Source organism: Molossus molossus, unplaced genomic scaffold (genome assembly GCF_014108415.1).
Source record: "Molossus molossus isolate mMolMol1 unplaced genomic scaffold, mMolMol1.p scaffold_m16_p_4, whole genome shotgun sequence".
In the NCBI taxonomy this organism is placed as follows: Eukaryota; Metazoa; Chordata; class Mammalia; order Chiroptera; family Molossidae; genus Molossus; species Molossus molossus.
In genome coordinates, this window is record NW_023425377.1 from 25,414,049 (window position 1) to 25,436,083 (window position 22,035).

Consider the following 22,035-nt stretch of genomic DNA (forward strand, 5'->3'; position numbering starts at 1 on the left):
GGTCCCCATCCTTCCCAAGGAAGTGGCTGTCCTCTGCGCCCCCGTCCTGCCTGGTTTGCGTCTCCGTCAGCGCTCAGTTCATCCTCAAGCCTGCAGTTCATTCTTTACGTGGCAGCCCCTCCCAGTGGGGAGAGCTGTGGAGAGGACTCATAAATCATACATTCAGGACTGGGCTCGACGGCTTGTAACACGCAGCTCAGAGCGTTAAGCAGATAATGCTCGGAGGTCGTTTAGCGCAGTGGCCAGCGGGAGTAAATGGTCAATGATGATAATGAGGATGATTAGCCATAGTGGTAATCGTCGTCTGTCACAGGATGCGGCAAGACAGTAGATGAAGTATAATTATCTATACAAATGTTATTACGATCTGGAATATGACAGGCCAGGGCCGCAGAGCTTGGGAATACTGAGGACTGCTGGCTAGGGAGAGAGGAAATACTGGCTGTCAAAACCTTCCTGCCAGGTCCATGTGGAGAAAAAAGAAACTGAGCCTTTGAGACTGTTTTTCCTAACAAAACTCTCTATAGACACAGTTTAAAACCTTAGATGAGAAGCTGCAACTCTTAGTTTCTGTGCCAGGAGATAACAACTCAAACAAAATGCCAGAAGAAAGTATGCTTTGCAGATGTAAATCTCTTCCACTTGAAAGTATATTGCTTAAATGTCTGAATACTTAGATACTATTAATATACTACAGAGTTGAATAGGGGGTAAAACAACGTTCTGATTATACCTTCTCCTGTAATGGTTCATCTGTTGGGAGAAAATGTTAATCTTTTGTGGGTTTAAGGCGTTCTTTATTCTTGCCAATGAACATTTTATTTTGGTTCCATTCATTCACTTCAACGAGCAATTTTATTTTTCAGACACTATGCTAAGTGCTGGACATAAAGTGGTGAACAGCCCAGGGAAGTCTGTGCCTTTATAAGCAAAAGGGATAGAGATATTGAAGGGGGTGGTGGTGGTAATTTCATAGGTAATGCAATTTACTTCCCTGATCTGTACCCCTGAGTCTGTGAGCTATACACGGGAGAGACTGCCAGGCAGTGAAGGCTCCCCTGAGACAGGTAGGTTGGATACAAGATAAAAATTTAAAAATGCAATGCCCCCTGTGATTTCCAAAGATGACCCCTCAAGGTTCGGTGTGATTGGCTATGCAGAGCGCACTGTGGTGCTATGACTTGCCTAGTGGCTGGTTCTCTGATCCTCAGAGAGGAGAGGCGTTTCAGAGTCCAAAGCCTTTCAGATTTAGGAGCAAAGGCTCTCTGTTTGCATTAATTCTAACTCCTCATGATGTGATGTCGAAAGCGTGACTGTGTCCCAGCCTTACCCCTGACTTCCACTGGCCAGCTACCCTCGCTTTCGCCTTGTTCCACTTTCCTCACTGAATTCTACATTTCCCCCCGTAAACATCATTTCATTCAGAGTGTAGAACTTGTATAACACTTACTATAGAAATCTTGGAGGGCGGGAAGAAAAGCCGTAAAAAGTTTAAATTAAGATCTCTCATCTTCTACCATTGCTATTTGAACACCTATCTTTATATATGTCTCCATATGTACTATCTACTTCATTTTAAGTGCCTTAAATCTTACTATGTTGAAGTTTATTCATTTGTATAAAGTGCTCAGAAATTGTTTTCCAATAAGTTTCTTAAAACAGATCAGTCAATCAATCAGTAATAAAAAGGTGGTACTGCTGTCCCTCAAATGTGTTATCCCTAAAAACCAACTGGAATGTTCCTGGTACAGCATAGTGTTGGGTTCTCAGACCCTGGAATAAGATGGTCCATGTTACGTCCTGAATTGGCTATTTTTCACCTACATACTTTTGCACAATCCATATTTCTTTTGAGGGCTTTTTTTTTTTTGGTCTGTAATACTTATGATGTTGTGGGTTAAATGGGAAAATGAGTGTATATCATTTAGCATAGTTCCTGGCTTATATTAAGCACCCTGAAAATACCAGCCCATGTAAAGACTCCTGGGACTCTTTTCAGCTAGGTGAGTGGGTTGATGGTTCCCACATTCTTCCAGTGTCCCGTGCACAAGGTTGGGTGTCATCTTTGAACCTCCCTTCTCTCTTTCACTACTTCCCAACCGTCAGCCCAGGATGTGGACAATTTCACATCACGGACTAGCTCCGGGGAAATCAGACTAAAACACATTCGACTCTGCCATTTCCTTCACTCTGTGGCTTCACGTAAGGGGACTGACCTACTATCAGCCTGGTACTCTCATGTAGTAGGGACTCTAACTGCATGCATCTCATAGTCCTGTTTTAAATCTGGAGGGGGAGGATGGACATGAGCTGCTGCATCGCACAGTGCTCAGCACACCGTAAGTGCTCAGTGACAAGATGATGTTGAGTGATGATGAAGAAAATGATGATGGTGAGATGGATATGAGTTTCTTTAGCCTAGGAAAGAAAAAAGCCCTTCTACCCTCCATCCCAACCCAAACTTCATCTGTTCATATCTGAACATTGGCAGTGGATTCCTATCTGGACCTCTAACCTCTCGTTTCATCCCACCCTACCCATAACTTCAAGATTAATCTTTCTTTTAAAAAAATTATTCCTCTTCTCTTAAAAATGTTTATCAGATTCCCGGTAGTTATTGAACAGGATGTAAATTCAGTGTCGAGGCCGTCAAGACATGCATAACTTACCCTTGCCTTGTTTTTCTAGTGTGCCTTCCATTCCAGGCTTGTGATCTACAATTTATTCCTTACACTTATCTTCCACTTGTCCTATCTGCTTGCCTTTCCTTGATCCCTCCTGTTCATCCTTCATTGCCCTGGCCCTAAACACAGGTCCTCTCTTTTGGTGAAGTTATTTGTTTGTTCAGAAATATGTAGTCAAAATCTACTATGTGCCTGGCACTCATTGTACTAGGTACTGAGAGTCAACAAGGAGCCAGAGAGACATCGTCCTTGCTCTCATACTGTTCTTCCTCTGTGTGTGTGTGTGTGTTTCCCCACTCCTTTGGCACATAGTATATGCAGCATTATTTGGTAGATACATACGGTATCATCTTCAACCATAACACCTTGCACATAATTATGGTTCAAGAGATAGCTAACCTGGTTTCTGAAATGATTTTCCTATCATGTACAGTCCCCATCGGGGTTAGGTCAACTACCTTCTATTATCCAACCTCACAGTCTTGCTTCAGAGATCCCACCAACTGAAAAAACAATGTAGCTAAACACTGGCCTCTGGGACAAAACTCAAAATGAAATCCTAAATGTTAAAAAAAAAAAAAGGAATAATCTACATTGTTCTGTAACTTATTATACTGCATCATACCATATTATAACATAGGGAAACTATTGATATCCAGTTACTTGTTAGTAGCATGTAGAAAATTAAATGCAGTTCCTTATAATAGAACTATATAGGGTATATATAGTTATTTTATTCAAAATGTATGTGCTTCTACTTGAATAATATTGATCAGTATAAATCTTAATACAGAGATTGTTCTGCCTTATTTTAAATAGTGGGTACACTTTATGCAATCCTATATATGGAAATTTCTTCTCATGTTTGACATGGCAAAGGTGACTTTATAATAGTTTTTTTTTTTTGAACCCAAGGTGTTTGGAAATAGTCACCAAGGAAACAACAGAATAGATTATACATGTTTCACTTAAATCTAAAGTAGAAAATCTTGGTGTCACTTATAAATATAATTATCTGAAGATGACTTTGTCAAATGATTTGGGTTTTTACGTGCCAGTCTGCTTTCAACAGTGTCCATACAGAACAAATACCTACAAATGCGAGGGCTCTGCCTCACATTTCTTGGTCTGTCTGACCTTGAATATGTAATTGTTTTCTGCTATGGTTCAGATTTCCCTCCGTGTCCAGTGAAGTTGGTACTCTCATTCTGCAACAGCTGTAAAATAATTTGAATCCAGAAAAAAAGGACAATGCAAAGAAGAATATAAAGCATTGCGAGATTTATTTTGTTAAAGTCGTTCTTATTAAAGCCTTTTTAAAAAAATATTTTTTCCTTTATTGATTTTAGAGAGAGGAAGGGAGAGAGAAACATCTATGAGGGAGAACATCTACTGGCCGCCTCCTGCATGCTCCCCACTGGGGACTGGGCCCACAACCTGGGCATGTGTCCTGACTGGGAATTGAACCGGCGACCTCTTGGTGCATGGGTCGATGCTCAACCGCTGAGCCACACCAGCCAGGTGAAAGCCTTCTAAATCCCGATAAAAGAGTACAATGCAAGAGAACTTAGTGCCTAGGAGTGAAATTCAGCTTGGGATCATGAAGGACCGTGAAATTTCAACACAGGGCTTAAGTAAAAATTTATTTAATTGTATGGTTTACTGAATTGTTACACCAAGCTTTAATTTTTGCCTGAAATCAAAACAGTCATTCAGGGGATTTTCCGTAATAATGGAATTTGTTACGTAAATTAAAAGTAAAAGGAATTTCCCATTATAAATTTTATCATAAATGGTCTTTGTAGACATTGTGAAATATGTTTCTCAGTCTCAGTATTTTCCTTGGCTCTGGATCAATGTTAATTAAATTGATCTTCATGGTAGTCATTGTGACAGGTACTATGAGTACAAAGATGGATAAAAACAGTTTTACTCTGAAGTGGGACTTAGTCATTCACCTAAAGAATAACTATGATATTGCTCAAAAAAAGAAAAGGGATTTTTATCTAGATATACAAAAAACTCTTACAACTCAATAATTAAAAAGGACCAATAATCTAATTTGAAAATGGGCAAAAGATCTGAATCAGCATTCCTCCCAAGAAGATATGCAAATGAGCAACAGGCACATGAAGAGATGCTCAAAAAAAAGAATAACTGTAATATAAATGGACATGGACACAGCCTCTTAACTGTTCTTTCTACATCTATGTTCACCACCTTTTTCTATTCCATCCTCTATTGCCAAAATGTGATCAAGGCACTGCCCTCTATGAAACCCTTTGGTGACAACACACTCTGAGGGGACAAAGGACATATCCTTTAACATCGTTTATACGGGTCTCTACCAGCCGCTTCCTGCTCTTACCGTTTCCTCGTTCACTCACCAAGCTCTCATCTGCATTTTTCTCCAGAGCATCCTTCAGATTCTCTTTTGCCTCTAAACTTTCATACTCAACACTCTATCTACCAAGAACATTCTTTGCTCCCCCTCCAAACCTTTGCTGGCAGATCCCTTCTCATCTTACAGACCTTTGTTACATATAAATACTGTTCCTATGGTGTCTTTCCTGACCCACCAAGACCCCTAGGATTCTTACAGCCTATGATCTGTGCAGTTACTACACTATGAAATTGCTGATTCTTCCTCAGCGAAGGACAGGGACCCTGTCTTTCTTGTTTAACACAGATATCCTCTGCCCTCCAGATGTTTCATAAATACTTGCGAATCAATGAATGAATAGATTAAAGAATGAGTAATGAATACTGTAAGAAGTGCCTTCGAACTGAACATGGAAACCCAGGTGAGGGAATAACTTATTCTGTCATCAGGGACTGGTGAAGAGATGAGAAGGAAAAGTACGTGAGAGGCCAGGATTGGATCTGGACCCTGAAGGATGAGTAGGAGAGAGTTAGGGGGCTGAGGAAGGGAGATGGAGACTGAACAAGGAACTAGGCGATCAAAGTCAAGCGTTTGCAGAGTAGGTCAGTTCTGGATGAATCGTGAATCCCACCTGCTTAGACATCACCAAGCCTCCCTGAAACGCCTCTTAAAGAAGTTAGATGTTTCTTGCATGTGTGCTGAGAGCTCTGTCTTGCTGCAGACGTTAGGAGATATTTCTAATGTGACGTTTTAAACCTGGGATCTGAAAACAAATCCATCAAGAGTAATACATTCTGCTTGTATTTTATATAGCATTCTTTCATACGAGAAGCATAATGTGTTGACTTTAAATAATTTATAATGCTTGCTGTTATTGTTAAGTGATAAAGAGGGTCTTCAGTGGCAGAATAGAAGAGAGAAAATCAATATCAAGGGACATAGCAGGCTGACACCGTACAGTCCTGAAGATGCATAGCCACGGCCATGCTGAATGTCAGCCTTTCAGATTCATTTTCTTCCACAGATGTGTAAGGGGTTAGAAGCCCTTAGACTCCACAGACACACCGCCACATTCTTTTCATGTAAGGAGAGGAACTCCATAGTTGGACTGGCTTACACAGCAGCTCCCCCCCCCCCCCATATTAAATTGCTTTGTCAAGTTAATAAATACACAGTGAGACATTTTTCTGCATAGAGAAGGGTTTAAGAAGTGATAACATGGTGGCCCCACAGGTCACCACAACGAGAGTAAGCTTCATTCATTCATTTTAAAGAATAAGAACTTCTGGATATAAAGCATCATCTTTGCGGGGGAAGAAGGAGAATGGCTTAATCAGACAGTCTCTGGAAGAGTGGACATATCCAAATATGAATTGTGGAGAAGTGCTGTAGCCTTTGGTTTCATGCATATGAACTCTAGCTATTTTATATTACAGTTGCTTTTCAAATCATAAGTCAGAGGCAGCAGCCTTATTGGAAACTCTAAGATTAATAATGAATTGATTCGGCTTATAGCTTAGGGCACAACCAGCTACAAAGCTGAGACTCATGGGAATACTGATCATGTCAATGCTGGTCCCATTTTCCCAAAAGCATAAGCATGAATTCCTGTAGTCATTTCAGGGATATCTGTGCTTTTCGTGGCCTGTCTTTTCAACACAAATAGGTGGTAAATGTGTATTTCTTACCTTATAATCGAAGCTGGCTTTTAGTGGATGGTTAGGTCCTAGAAAAATAAGAACTAAGTTATCGATAATAATAATTTGCTCATCATTGGACAGACTTGGGCTCATTTATTCCTCCTGAGAGCTCAGTGAGGTATATATGTCCCTTTCCCGTTTTACAGCAAAGAAGCAGAAGCGTAGAGATTGTAATTTCTCGAGAATATCCAGCTAGGAAGTTGGATTCAAAGCAAGTTTTTCTGATTTCAGATTCCGGTCTCTTAGCACTACATCCCACCATTTTATCGGGTAGGCCCCCAGCTAGCACTTTCATGCCCTTGCCATCTCGTTAGCCTACCTCCAACCAGCTGAGCCCTGCCCTTCCTTCAGGAGAGCCTTGTTATAGTTAAAAAGCTTAGAGACTGCCCTGTATTTGAGTTGTAGCTCTGCCACTTCATAGCTGTGCAATTTTTTTTCAAGTTAGTTAACCTCTCTGGTCTTCCATCTCCCTGTCTAAAAGAAGAGTCAGTATCTGAAAGGGTTCATTGGAGTAGTTCACTAAGTTAGTGTCCCTAAAGTTAGTGTAACTTTGCACTGTTCCTGGCCCCGAGGAAGAGCCCAGTCAGGTGGGCAGCGTCGTTCAGGCTCAGCTCTCATGTCACTTTCTCTATCAAATCTTCTTCTTTCTCAGTCCACTCTAAGCTACCGCGTTTACCCATGAGCTTGTTCTCTGCTTTCCAAGGGTTTTCTCTTTATAGACGTTTGTCTCCTTGTATAGGCTGGAAGCCACTGGAAGGTCGGCATGATACTTATTACACTTTTAACATCATCAAAAGCCAAGAACAGTGCTTAATAAATAGTGGCTATAGTTTCTTGACCAAATTGTGGCCACATTTCTGAAAAAGAGTTGAGTGGCATTTTAGGATATGAGAGCCAGTAGAAAATATTGTTGGACATCAAAATGTTAGAATTTCTAGTCCGGTGGGTGTGGCTCGGTGGTCGAGCATCGACCCATGCACCAAGAGTTCACAGGTTCAGTTCCCGGTTGGAACACATGCCCAGGTTGTGGGCCTAATTCCCAGTGTGGGGCATGCAGGAGGCAGCCAATCAGTGTTCTGTGTCATTGATATTTCTATCTCTTTTTCCCTCTCTCTCCCTCTCTCTCTCAAATCAATAAAGGAAAAAAATATTAGAATTTCTAGGACATTTTTACTTTTCTGGACAAACTATGCAACCAGGATTATAACCTATGATAAATAGTGTTAATTCAGCCTGGCCGGTATGGCTCAGTGGTTGAGCAATGATCCATGCACCAAGAGGTCATTGGTTCGATTCCCAGTCAGGACATATGCCTAGGTTGTAGGCCAAATCCCCAGTGGGGAGCATGAAAGAGGAGACCAATCAATGTTCTCTCTCATCGATGTTTCTCTCTCTCTAAAATCAATACAGGAAAAAAAAAATTTAAATACTGTAGATTCAGCCCTGGCTGGTGTGGCTCAGTTGGTTGGAGCATCATCCTCTACAACAGAAGATCACAGATTCGATTTCTAGTCAGGGCATATCCTGGAAGCAACCAATCGATGTTTCTCTCTCACATTGATGTTCTTCTCTCCCATCAATGTTTCTCTCTCTTTCTCTCTTTCTAAAATCAGTGGACATATTCTTGAGTGAGGATTTAAAAAATAGTATAGATTCATCATATTTAAATACTTATAAATTGATATAATAAATGCTTCTTATCTCTTAATTTTAATCTTGTGTCTTAAAAAGAGAATAATGCTAAATGGGCATTTTTAAGCCCGGACATTTTGTTATAATGAATAGATACTGACTGAGGTCCCCTAAACACTAAAGTCCTAACTACACCTGAGAGTAGATGGTCTCAAGATTATTTCCAGTGCAGCGTTCTACTCAGAGTCTCTAGAAGCGGTGCACAAAGAGAAACCACGGTGAGGAAGGAAAGAGTCCTCATCTGCTCACGTTAATGTCATTCCCCTCTCTCACTGGTGTCTTTCTCTGAAGGGTTTTGCGCCAATGTCTAAATAAGTCTATAGAGCATAAGAACAGTGTTTTCAATAGGAGAACTTCCATCAGTGCGGCACTTGAGTGTCCACTCTCTTGCACATGCCCTACCATTCTACTCAATGTTAGCATCTTGAGAACAGCACTTATAAGCTGTTTTGTGTCTACTGCCACAGCCCATGGTAGAAATAAAGGACTCAGTAAATGCTAACTTCCATGTGTCATGAGCTGTGTGAGACCATCCATTACATTCTTTTATTTAATTGTCAAATAATTCAATGGCATAGTACCCTATATCCCCATTGCCCTCACCCCCATTTCAGAGCTGAGGAATTTAGAGAACTGAGTTACCCCAGGTCCACCATCAACTACTCCATCAAAATCTCCATAGATGGAGCTCCGGAATTACTGAAGCTCTCCAGTAGATTTGAACACAAACAGGCCAAAGATCAGGAAGTTCTAAAAGCAAAGACCAGTGCCTCTTAGAAGTCTCCCAGGCGTGCACTTCAATGATCTGGCAACACTTGCAAAACAAGCAGGAAGGACCACTCCAGCATTATGCCCTGTCCTTCCCCCATCCCCTTTCCCCAGGGACACATCCGAAAGGCATGGCCGCAGTGCTCAGGGGGAGGGTGGCAGAAAGCCCAGGATCCCAGCATGGTCCTCGAGGCTGAATACCAGGGGTCAGAGAGAGAAGCAGCTGCTGGAACATGTGTGTTCCCCCTCAGTCCTGGACTAAGCGCCTCCGTGTCTGCATTCCTGTTTTCTGAAAGGTTGCATCAGAAACCTTTTTTAGTACCTCATCATGTTTTTCCAATTGACTTTGGCAGGTTAGTGTTGATATTTTTCTAACCTGTTTTGTTCCTATGGAACATTTAAGAAATTTTAAATCAAGACTCATCCCTCTTGGATATAGACATTAGGTTGGGGAAAGCAGGAGGTGGGTGGGAGCAGGGAGGAGGGGATCAATGGGGGGAAAAGGGGGACATCTGTAATACTTTCAACAATAAAAATGAATTAATTAATTTTTTTAAAAGGCTGTGCCCTGGCCAGTTTGGCTCAGCAGTTAGAGTGTTGGCCCACAGACCAAAGAATCTCAGGTTGAATTCCAGTCAAGGGCACGTACCTCGGTTGTAGTTCAGTCCCTGGACCTGGTCGGGGTCATGCAGGAGGCAACCGGTCGATCTCTCTCTCTCTCTCTCTCTCTCTCTCTCTCTCTCTCTCTCTCTTCCTCCCTTCCTCCCTTCCTCCCTCCCTCCCACCCACTCTATGTGAAGATAAATGGAAAAATATCCTTGGGTGAGGATTTAATAAAAAAAGATGCATCCCTCTTTTTTCTCTCTCCTCTCGCTGTTGATCTGATTAAGCTTTCATCATCTTCCACTTGGACAAGTTCAGTAGGCAGCAGGCTCCCTACCTCCATTCTCTCCCCACACCGAAGCCCTGCTCCCGTATGCCAGCCACCCGCCCAGAACTTCAACAGAGGCCCCATTGCTCACTGGAAGACAACAGATTCCAAAATTCGAAGGTCAGCATTCCAGGTCTCCCACAATTTGTTGTTTTCAGGCGATTATTTCAACATGAGTGCCCATAAATCGTACCTTGGGTTGTCATTGATCAGGCCCCCATTTTCACCACAAAAAGTTGCTGTTCTTTCTATTCGCTGTGGCTCGGCTCCTGCCACGTCACCCAGGATGCTTCAGCTGTCTCTCCATCTCAACGTCCTCCTCGCTCCCCAAGCTGCAGGCCTGCGCAGCCTTCTTCAGACGCCGTCCTCATCCCGTTGGGAGGGGACGTCTCGTCTGTCTTCCTCAAACAGCTGGCTTTTGTTGTTTTTTTAAGGCAGTTATCAAATAGATGGTAATGATGATGGTGGTGGTGATGATGAGATAGATAGAGAGATAGATGATAGATGATAGATAGATAGATAGATAGATAGATAGATAGATAGATAGATAGATAGATAGATATAGATAAATTTTGTTGGTTTGTTTTTGTGCCTTGTAACTCCTATTTTCAATTTCAACACATTGTGCCCAGCACAGCATATGGAAGGAACGCTGACTATATTGACTGAATGGATGAGTGACCCAGTTAACCCAGTATAGTTAGTCCTCACTTCTCTAAGCTTATTCATCATATAATTCTAAGTGTTTATATATCAGATTTTCTTTTAAAAATTTTTCTGTATTGATTTTAGAGAGAGAGGGAGAGAGAGATGAAAGCATCAATGGAGAGAACATTGACTGGCCGCCTCCTGCATGCCCCCCACTGGGGATCAGACCTACAACCTGGTCATTGCCCTGATCAGAAATCGAACCAGCGACTTCCTAGTACATGGGTTGACACTCAACCATTAAGCCATACCAGCCAGGCTATAAATCAGATTTTCTTAAAGTTGGGGCTCTTTATGGGGTGATTATGAGGCCATCACACAGGTGGCCTCCTTTTGTAAATACCAATTAAATACCTGGTATGTACCAGGCCTTTAGATAGATTCTGAGAAGTAAGTTGTAAATAGAACACCATGTTCCCGCTCTCACCACGATTACAGTTTCATGGTGACGACTAGAATTAAACAAGAAGGGCACGTAAGAGCCCAGGGGGGTTTCCAGGAGGAACTGATGTGGAAGCTGCCACCCGAAGGCACCCCAGATGCCAGTGGAACCACACTGTGGGTGCGGCCGTGTGTCAGGAGGTAGATATAAGCGAGGATCATGTGAGGAGACTGAGCAGAGGATGGAGAAAAATAGATAGAGTAGGAAAAGTCTTTGTGGGAAGAGAGAAAGACCGGAGAATGAAAAGGCTTTCTTACGGTCAGAGCACAAGTGAGTGAAATGGGGTGAGGAGGAGAAGGGGCAGGTTGGCGTGAGCCCTCTGAGATGTGGTGCACTCACAGGCCTGGGGAGGATGTTCGCGGAGCGTTGACATGAGCACACTGGCCCTTCGGGAAGGTCGCTGGAAATGCATGTGCAGAGTGGATGGGGACCGTGGGGACGGGAGCCTTCGGGCTGAGCGACTGCCCGGCACTGGCCCAGGTCCTGCCTCCACGGTAACTGCTGTCTCTCCTCAGGTCTTCCAGGACAGCGGCGAAGGAGGCCTTACCGAGGACCACCACGCAGTAGATGCTGAAACATCGCGCTCCGGGATAAGAAGCAGTAACATGGCAGCACCCGTGTGAAAGGAATTAAAGATCCACAGACTACACTTAGAAAGGAACAATGTCCAAGAAAGGGCGAAATAAGGGCGAGAAGCCCGAGGCGCTCATTGTCGCCCTTCAAGCTGCCAATGAAGACCTCAGGACCAAGCTCACGGACATCCAGATAGAGCTGCATCAGGAGAAGTCCAAGGTGAGTGAGGGTCCCCGAGGCTGTGCCTGCAGGTGGCTCTGTGGGCTGCTTTCTGCCAGTTGCGTTTCCTGCACGTGACAGGAGAGAACCGAGCACAGAAGGATACACAGAAGGTGACAGTCACATGGTCATGAGACTGATGTCTGCATTTAGAGCGATCTTTCTAAAGTGCATCACATCATGTCACTCAAAACCCATCAGTGGCTTCCTCTGCGTCTCAGAATCAGTTTTTCCTATCCACAGCAGGGTATTCCCTACAGCTCTCTCTCACTGAGCTCCCACTTCCTTCCCCCTGGATCCCTCTGCTCCAACCTGCTGGAAGAACCAAGAGAGATGCCGATTGCATCGAGGGCCCTCACTGTTGTCCCTCCCCTGGTCAGCTCCGCACTCCGTCCTCCCCTCCCTTGGGCGTCAGCAGCAGGACACGGTCTGACCACAGTCTCTAACACAGAACATGCCCAGTTACTCCCAGTAGCCGGGCTCTTCTTGATTTATTTCATAGGAAATCATGTATTCATTTATTTTACAAGTTTAAATAAATGCCCAGGTACTCCTTCCTAGCCTAGCTATTCTTGATTTGTTTCATTAAAAAAATCATATATTTATTTATTTCCTTGTTTCATGCTTTTCTCTCCCCAGTCAAGGACGATCTCTCTGAAAGCAGAGACTTAAGTTACCTCTGCATCCCTAGAGCCCAAATAAATACCCAGAACTGAAAAGATCAACATAGATTTTTTGAATGAGTCGAGGAATAAAGGAAGTGTGATCTATTCCTTCTCCCCTTAGTTTCTTCCTCAGTAACGCAGTCCTTTCCCGCAGAGCTGTGACGAGGTCTCAGCTATGAGGATTACATGGGAAAAGGCATGTCAAGTGCTCAGAACGTGGCCGGGCACATAGTACACTCGCAAACAATGTAATAGTAATATTCTTTCTAATATGTTCTGCCCTGAGTTGGTTACTAACTAGACTTCACTTCTCTGCATCTCATAAATGGCTTTGCTAACAGTTGTCTCACCAGAGCTGTGTGGACATCGAATAGGGTCATGGGTAGGAAAGCAGTTGACATGTCCAACGCGTTTGAGGACCTGTCTACTCCCCGCGAACGGGGCACAGCCACGTCCACACCGCGTCCGTTGCCTTCTCTGGATAATGCTTAGTGTAGTAGAAAACGATCTTGACCCAACGATAGGTCATAAACCAACCAATACCTTTATTCTGTTTTACCTGTCTCTTCATTACTATTACATTTTAATGAGTTATTTTCCCCCAAATCTATTTCTCCTGCTTTCAGCCATGTAAATATTAAACCACCCTTTGCCTCCTGTCTCTGCAAAACCTTAACCTTGGCTAAACAGACTCCAGTGTAACATTCGTGAAGGAACTTGTTTAGTTTCCGTGAAGGTAAAAGGAACATGATGTTGTTTTTAAAATAAATAAATAAATAAATAAATTGTTTGCCAGTCAGAAGACCAAGGTGTTTTCTCTCGGGACACATTGAAGAGGCTTAGGGTCCCAGTGTCCTGATCTGTAATTCAGATGACTGAATCTATTTCTCCGTGGCCGAGTCTCTCAAGCATCACTGTGCCTTAGAATGACCTGGGGGAACTTATTAAAAATTGAGCTCCCTGAGCCCACGCTGGAAGGATTCTGATGAAACAGGTGGGGTGAGGACCCTGATTTCCCATCCCAACACACAGATCAGACAGTCCCCGAGCAGGTGGGTCTCCGCCTTCGTGTTGACAAACACTCTACTCTCAGGTTCCTTCCTGGTTTGACAGTCTCAGAGCATTTCATCCGGGTTAACTTTCCCTGGGGCGACGTTACATGTCATGAGAGCAGACTCCTTTCATTGTCGTCAGGACAGGATGACAAACTGCATTCACAGGAGGAGGCCTGCTGGCCTGGAGACTGGTAACCGCACACCGCCACCAATTTACAGAGAACAGACTTGGGAGATTTCAAAGAGGCAGAGGCCCCGAGGACCCCAACGCTGCCAATTTTCTACACATTCAAGTCTTTTCAAAGGGGGAACTGGAGCCCGGACGAGGCTGCCGGTTTATCCGGGACCTGGCACGGGTGTGCAGTCGGGAAGGTCAGTGCGATGCCCCTGCCTCTGACGGGAGACGGGAGCCAGCCTCCGGAATAAAGCGCTGCCCTTATCCTTCCCTCGCAGGCTGCCCCCTTCTCTGCTCCTTGGCAGCTAATTACGGTCCCAGAGCAGGGGCTACAGCAAAGCCTCCCTGCCTGTCAGCAGCCTCCCCCGAAGAACAAAGAGAATTTAGGGGGCAAACAAGTCATAAAGCAGTTTTATTAAAATGAATAGGACTGTGTTTGCAAGGCCCAGGCTTGGAGAGAGAGACTGTGAACAATGCCAAGATGCGAATGCTCACTCCCGCTGTGGTTCCGAGACCAGGATGATAACACGGCAGTTTGGCTCCCGGGGAATCGACTACTCAGAGAGGGGAGACCTTTGGGGCCATGGGCAGTGCTTATTTTTCCAGAAAGACGGATGATCCCATTGACATTTACAGAACATGCTGTGTTGAGAGCAGAGTTGTAAACACTTAGGGCTGATAAGAGAAATAGCTACGTTTTCTGAATGCCTGCTGCCTGTCGCACACTGTCCCAAACACCTTTTCTCCTGACATAATCCCAGCACCTGAGTGACCCTGAGCAGGCTAGGAGATCCCTCCGTGTCTTCCTTTCCTCATCTGTCAAATGGGGTCACGGTGGTGTCCACTTCACCAGGGTGTACGTGTGTGTCAGTTTCTGAGCAGTTAGTTTGTGTCAAGTATGTGAGGTGTTTTACGTCATCATCTCGGTGATTTTCACCCTTTTCATCTCATGGCACATGTAAACTAATTGCTAAGTTCTGTGGCACACCAAAAGCAAAAAACAAACAAACAAAAAATTATTTTTGGCTGATCTGATTTAAAAAATAGGTATAATTTTAATTAATTTACAACATCATCATAATAATAATTTGCTCCAAAGTGAATTTTAAAAAGATTGGATGCCTATACTTGTATATGATTTCTGGTGCCAAGAATCAACCAATCAGACACAATCTTATTATGCGACGAGGCCAATAAGATGCAACTCTATTATATGACATATATTTATGGTTCAAGACAGGGCTCACACACTGAACAGCTATTGTTCTGTTGGCTATTGGCCTTTTGTTTTTATTTTTATTTTTTGACAATCTAAGGGAAAAGAGTCACTGCTCCTGACTAAATAGTCAGGTATTGCAGGTATTAAAAATTCTTGCTGCATAATGGCTGAAAATTGCTGCATCATCTCATTTCTTCCTCACGACCACCCTCTGAGGTGGGCACTGTTGTTATTCCCATTTAATGGATCAGGAAACTGAGGCTCAGTAAGGTAAAGCAATTCACCCAGAGTCACATGCTAGTAGGTGGCAGAGCTGGTTTCTCAACTCTCATCCCTTCTTCACTAAAGTCTATACTGTACTCTTATTTTTTGATATACCCTCCCCCCATTTTATTGAGCTATAATTGACATAACATCATATAAATTCAAGGTATACAACATAATGATTTAATATATGCATTTATTGTATATGATCACCACATTCATCATAGCTGGAAGCTTGTGCCTATTGATCATTTCACCCATTTCCCTCACCCCCTACTTCTCGCCTCTGGCAACCACAAATCTGATTTCTGTTTCTATGAGTTTGGTTTCTTAGATTCCATATATAAATGAGATTCTACAATATTTGTCTTTCTCTGTCTAACTTATTTCACTTAGCATAATCCCTTAGGGTTCATCCATTGTCACAAAGTTCAGAATGTCCTTTTTTTTTAATCCTCACTCGAGGACATTTTTCCATTTTTTGTTCAGATAGAGTGGAAGGGGGAGAGAGGGAGAGAAGCAGAGAGGGGGAGAGAGAGAGAGAGAGAGAGAAACATCGATGTGAAAGGGACACGTCTAGTGGCTGCCACCCGCACGACCAACCAGGGCTGGGGACAAACTGCAACCGAGGTACATGCCCTTAGCGGGAACCGAACCCAGGTATCTCTGGACTGCAGGCCGACGCTCTAACCGCTGAGCCAAACCGGCCAGCGCTGTCCTTCCTTTTTATGTGTGTATTTGCTACATCTTCATTCACCCTTCGATGGACACTGAGGTTGTTTCTTACAAAGCCTATGCTCTTAAACACAGCGATCTGGAAAAACCTGGACACCTTCGGCAGAGAACAAATGTTAGAGCTGTTTTTCCCACTGTGATGCAAATTTGAAATGGAGAGATCAGTGGGAAGGCACGTGGGAACATCCCCATACCCTTTCCCCATAGATGTCTGTGTTATAAACAGGGAAATGAAACACAAATACTAGACACAGTCAACTTGCAGTGAGTAGAAATTCTCTAAGAGATTTGCCACGCACTCAGGAATAAGTATGCAGAGAAGCAGGTCGTTTTCCCTGCACTCCAGGCACGAGGGCTGAGAGGGTGGAGGAGGAGCGCAAAGTGGGACCTCTGTGCCGCGTGACCATGTCTTTCCTGGGCCTGCATTTTTGCATGATGACATGAGGGCATTGGATAAGAGATCTCAGGTAAATCCATCACAGCAGGTATGAGTCAGGAAAGACTCCTGTCTGCTCTAGCTCTTCCTACATTACTCCGTCTACTACATGCAGCAGTAGACGCAGATAATCCAAACCAAACTTGTCAGCTTGCCTTGATAACCTCTCAACCCTCCCTGCCTTTGATGGGACTGTCCCGTTGTTTGATCCTAGATGTCCAAGGTCACAGGGGAGCTTACATCACAGCCATCTTTATTTTGGCGGAATGTACACTGGCATTTTGCAAAGGCCAGACTAGAATTGGGACCGAAGAGAAAAATACAAGTGAGGCCAGAGAGAGGCAGTCAGGAATTTCTCTCCTCTCATAATGTAAGCTTTCCACACTAGGGTGAAATTTCCTGAATTATTATTTTTTTACATAAAACCTCTTGGTAGAAGGGATTGGGGAGCAGTATCATTCAAAGCCTGTTCAGTGCTCACCCTCTCACCCTGTCTCACCCACACCCCACTTCTGTTTACATGTCATCTTCCAAGTTAAGATTTGATGCCACCAATGTCACAGAGCTCGATGCATCCTGAGGAAACCCAATTTTACCTTTGAACATCTATTTATATTAGGAAAATAGTTATTATAATCTTCACGCAATAATAATGATGGCAGATGTATCATGATAACATGGATACTTGTATTTACATTGTTGGTATTTACATAGCATTGCATAGCAATATTTATCAGAACTAATATTGTAGTGCTACCATATACTAATAATTGTTCACCTTCCATGTGGTCCAGCCTTTCCAAAGCTCGCCGGTGCATTGTCTAAAGCATTCCTCACGGCTCTATGAGGATGATAGCGCCAGTCCCGGGTTACACATGAGAACTCCGAGGCCGAGAGTGGGGCAGCTTCGCAGGTCTCAGAGCAAACAGGAGCTCTGGGCTCTGACCCAGACCCGGCTCCTGGCCCACACTGGGCTCTAATCAGCCGTCTTCAATCACACCCAGGTGGAAACTGTGCCTCACAGAGCTGCGGAGGAGCATCCACGTGCCCACCTGTGTGAAGCCTTTAGAAACGGCCTGACACAGTCATCCCTCCGTAAATGCTGTTACGTAATCCAGCTGACACGTTTCTCCATTAAACATTTCCACTAGTCACGATGGATTCTTCCACTAAAGTGTTTTTCCCACGTCAAAGCCTTGTCACCTCCACACTTTTTCATTGTTACACAGAAATAATTCTTGATGTCTTAGTATACTCATTCTTACAATTTGCATTAAGATAGTGACATCTCTTTCCTTAGTGGTGTAATATGGACTCTAAATAATTTTCAGAAAATGATTTTACTACATTTTTATTGGCACTTTTTATTTATTTATATATTTTTTTTCTTTATTGATTTCTGAGAGGGAGAGATAGAAACATCGATAAGAGAGAATACTGATTGGCCGCTTCCTGCATGCCCCTCACTGGGGATCGGGCCCACAATCTGGGCATGTGCCCTGACCGGGAATAGAACTGGCAACCTTTTGGTGCATGGTTGGATGCTCAACCACTGAGCCACACCGGCCGGACTATTGGCTCTTTTTATGTAAATGTCAGTCACATCCTTTGTATCTTCGTCATAGGGAAACACTTCTCTCAAGCTTTAAAAAACAGTTATACCTAGACAGCCTAAAAAAAGTTCAGTTTCTATGACAACCAAAATAAAGTAACATAAAAATGCCAAATGTAATTCAGTGCCTTTGAATTTTGTTTGAGTTCTAGGGATTCATTTAAGTGATGGACAAGAAGGCCGGTGTTTGTATTTGTTTTTGTCTTCAAGCTAGAATACACTGGGCAAAAGTAGGTTAAATTACCAGCCATCATTACCTACAAGATACATCATAAGTAAGGATATGAAATAATGACAAGAAGAAGAAGATAAAGAATATAAATCAATGATAGAATAATTAATAAATAATAATGCAGGGATAAACTCTGTTTCTCCTACTCACAATTGTAAACTTACTTTTGCCAACCCTGTATTTTCCATGCACCTGTAGTTTCTTTTTTTTTAAATTCATCTCTACAGTCTACACATGAAAGATTAGTGTTTATAATTTGAGGGAAATGAAATGCAAAGTGATACAATCGAATGTACCTACAGAGAATTTGACATAAACAATTTTATATTATTAGAATCTCCTCTTCTCTCCAATAACAATGCCTTACATTTCATAGTACTTCACAGTTCAAGCTACTTTCCCATGCCTTATTAGTGTAACCCTCAAAACAACCCTTTGATGAGTACACTGAAAAGATAGAGGCAGGGGAAATGAGCTCTGTCCTGGGCCATCAGGGGCAGCATGACCACAAAGGGTGACATCTAGCTGGCCACTGCCGTGAGGGGAGGGACAGGCCGGCCAGGAAGAGGAGACTGTAGACACATAGGTACAGAGAGGCAGGCATGTGCAGAAAAGAGCATGCTCCTGCACTTGGAGCGGAAGACGCCGGAGCGGGAAGCCAGGCCAGGTCTTCTGAGAGCCTGGAAGACAAAGCCAAGTGCTGGAGCTTATTCCACAGTACAAAGGGCCCCTGGGTGACTGAGCAGGCACATAAATCAGTGCAGAACTAGGCTTTCCTCAGAGAACAGCAGCAGCAGTGTGAGAAGGGCTGTGTTCATGAAATGAGCCTCCAGGACTCGAGAGCCGCGCTGTCTGAGCGAAATATAATGCAAGCTACAGGACAAGCCATACATGTGGTTTTTAAAATTTCTTATAACCAGAATTTTAAGAGTAAAAAGAATTAGTTTTAGCCCTGGCCGGTTTGGCTCAGCATCAGCCCAAGGACCAGTGAGTCACGGATTCAATTCCAGTCCAGTCAACTGTAACGTACCTCGGTTACAGTTCGTCCCTGGCCCTGTTTGGGGTTGTGCAAGAGGCAAGCAGTCAATGTGCCTCTCTCATGTCGATGTTTCTCTCTCTCTCTTCCTCTCTCTCTCTCCCTCCCACTCCATCTGAAGATAAATAGAAAAATATCCTTGAATGAGGATTAAAACAAAAAAAAATTAGTTTTAATAATATACTTGATTTAACCTAGTTTTCCCCACATATTTAAAGGTTGATAGGTAATCAATGGAACAATTGTTAATGAAATATTTCACATTCTTTGCCTCACACTAAGTCATCGAAATCCAGTGTGTGTCTTACACTTAGCCCAAGTCTTACTTCAGACATAAGATGTTCCAAGTGCTCAGCATGGCCAGTGGCCACCGTACTGGACACTGCCCCTCTAGAGCACATGAGATAAGATGCATCAGTCTGGGAAGGGACCTTGGTCTAAGCTGGAGACAGAATCAAAGGACAGTCATCGAGGATGCCTGGCTGCTAATGTCCTCAAGTCTCCCTGTGCCCCAAGTTCTTTCAGAATAGCAACATGGGAATAAATGCTGTGCCTTTAAAATAAAATACTCATAAAATGTCATGTGGATTTAGACCATTTCTCTTCTAGCTAAAGGTAGGTAAACTGTGAAGGTAAGTACATCTCAGCCACGTTGCATGATCATTACAGGTGGTTTCAATAAGGAGTCTGAATCTTAACATCTTTCAGCTGAAAAGCCTCTTAATTATTTTATGACACCTTCCAATTCTACAAATAGCAGAGATTCAGTATCACTCAATATTACTCCTGGGGCTGCCAGATTCTTTCTTTTTCCAGGTTACTGTGTGTGTGTGTGTGTGTGTGTGTGTGTGTGTACATGCACACGAGAGACAGAGGAACAAAGACAGGCAGCAGAGATGAGGTGGGGAAGAAGAGGGTAGAACAGGAGCCACGAGGCTGCAAATGACAGGGCCCCACCTGGTCCATAAATCAGAGCTGGATTCACAGCCGGGTTAAGGTAGTGCCACTGCTAATCTATAAAGACCCCTATACCATCATTGGAAATGTAACAAAACATGGAAGACTGTTTTGCATCAGAATACCTGAAAGGTAGAAAGATGTAAAGAAAGACTATTCAACTACTTGGAACGTCGGCTTAGTGGGGAGGAAGAGTGGGAAGTAGGAGTGGGGCTAGAGAAGGGGCAAAGAGACACCCATGGGCACGGAGACGTAACAACAGCTACTAAGCTCCTTGAACAGAGACAGGACTGCAGGGTTTTTTGGCTGGTATGTGCGTATAAAGTTTGGGGTGAAACCAAGTTGCCAAATAAGCAAGGGGAGGTGGAGGGTGTATCAACTGTCTTCATTCTTCCCTTTCCCCTTAGTAGCAGCATCTTCTCTTCCAAAAGAAAGAAAAAAAAAGAAAGGAAAAGATTTCTTATTACTTTAGGCACAATGTATTAGTCTGATCATAATGAACTACGCACTATCTTGAGACACCCACATTTGTCAGCTGTCTAGCTAGAGATACGTGGTCTGAAAAGCTCTGCAGGTGGTCTGTTTTGAACTCCTCTCTGCTGAGGTGAAAACCATTGTAACACCGCTTCCTAACTTCCTAGATTCTGCTTTTCTGACAAGTTTCTAAGTGACGCCCATGCTTCTTGTCTGCAGACCACACATCGAATAGAAAGGCCCCAGCCCATTAAATATTTGTCTGAACAAAGTAATATCAGCATCCGTAGGTATTTGCTCCTTTTACAGGCTGTATTCCCAGCTTTTAAGCCTGTGGTTTCCTTCCCTCCCAGCACACTGTGGCCTGGGATCTGAAAAGAAATAGGGAATTAAGAGCTCACGGGGGCCTGATCTGCAAATCCTGCCTAGGAGCACACCTCTCCTCAGAGGCTCGTCTCTTTCATCCTTTCGCCTTTCTGCCTCCAGGTATCCAAGCTTGAAAGAGAGAAGACTCAAGAAGCAAAGAGGATTCGTGAGTTGGAACAGCGCAAGCACACGGTCCTGGTGACCGAGCTCAAAGCCAAGCTCCATGAGGAGAAGATGAAGGAGCTGCAGGCCGTGAGGGAGAACCTCATCAAGCAGCACGAACAAGAAATGTCAAGGACAGTCAAGCTGCGCGATGGGGAGATCCAGAGGCTCAAGTCGGCTCTGTGTGCCCTGCGAGACGGCAGCAGTGACAAAGTAAGGACAGCGCTCACCATCGAGGCCCGGGAGGAGGCCCGGAAACTGTTCGATGCGGAGCGCATTAAGCTCCTGCAGGAAATTGCGGACCTGAAAACCGCCAAGAAGCAGGTGGATGAGGCTTTAAGCAATATGATCCAAGCGGACAAAATCAAAGCCGGGGACCTGAGGAGTGAACATCAGTCCCACCAGGAAGCCATCTCCAAGATCAAGTGGGAGTCCGAGCGGGATATTCGGAGGCTGGTTAGTAACCCAGTGCAGAACCATTCTTGTCCTGGGGTTCAGAGAGCCGTGGGTTTGGCTTTTTTCAGGTGTTTCTCGTGAGTGGATCATA

At 43.7% G+C, this 22,035-nt stretch overlaps 1 protein-coding gene across 2 annotated transcripts in view; it reads left to right on the top strand.

The window, feature by feature from the left end:
- Window positions 1-22,035, top strand: part of JAKMIP2 (janus kinase and microtubule interacting protein 2) — a 160,357-nt gene that overhangs the window by 83,526 nt on the left and 54,796 nt on the right. For both annotated transcript variants that reach the window (XM_036239929.1, XM_036239928.1), the window contains 2 exons: window positions 11,824-12,100; window positions 21,447-21,944. In XM_036239929.1, coding sequence (XP_036095822.1) covers window positions 11,972-12,100; window positions 21,447-21,944 — 627 coding nt within the window. In that variant the 5' untranslated portion in view covers window positions 11,824-11,971. Of the gene's footprint in view, window positions 1-11,823; window positions 12,101-21,446; window positions 21,945-22,035 lie in introns of those variants that run through there.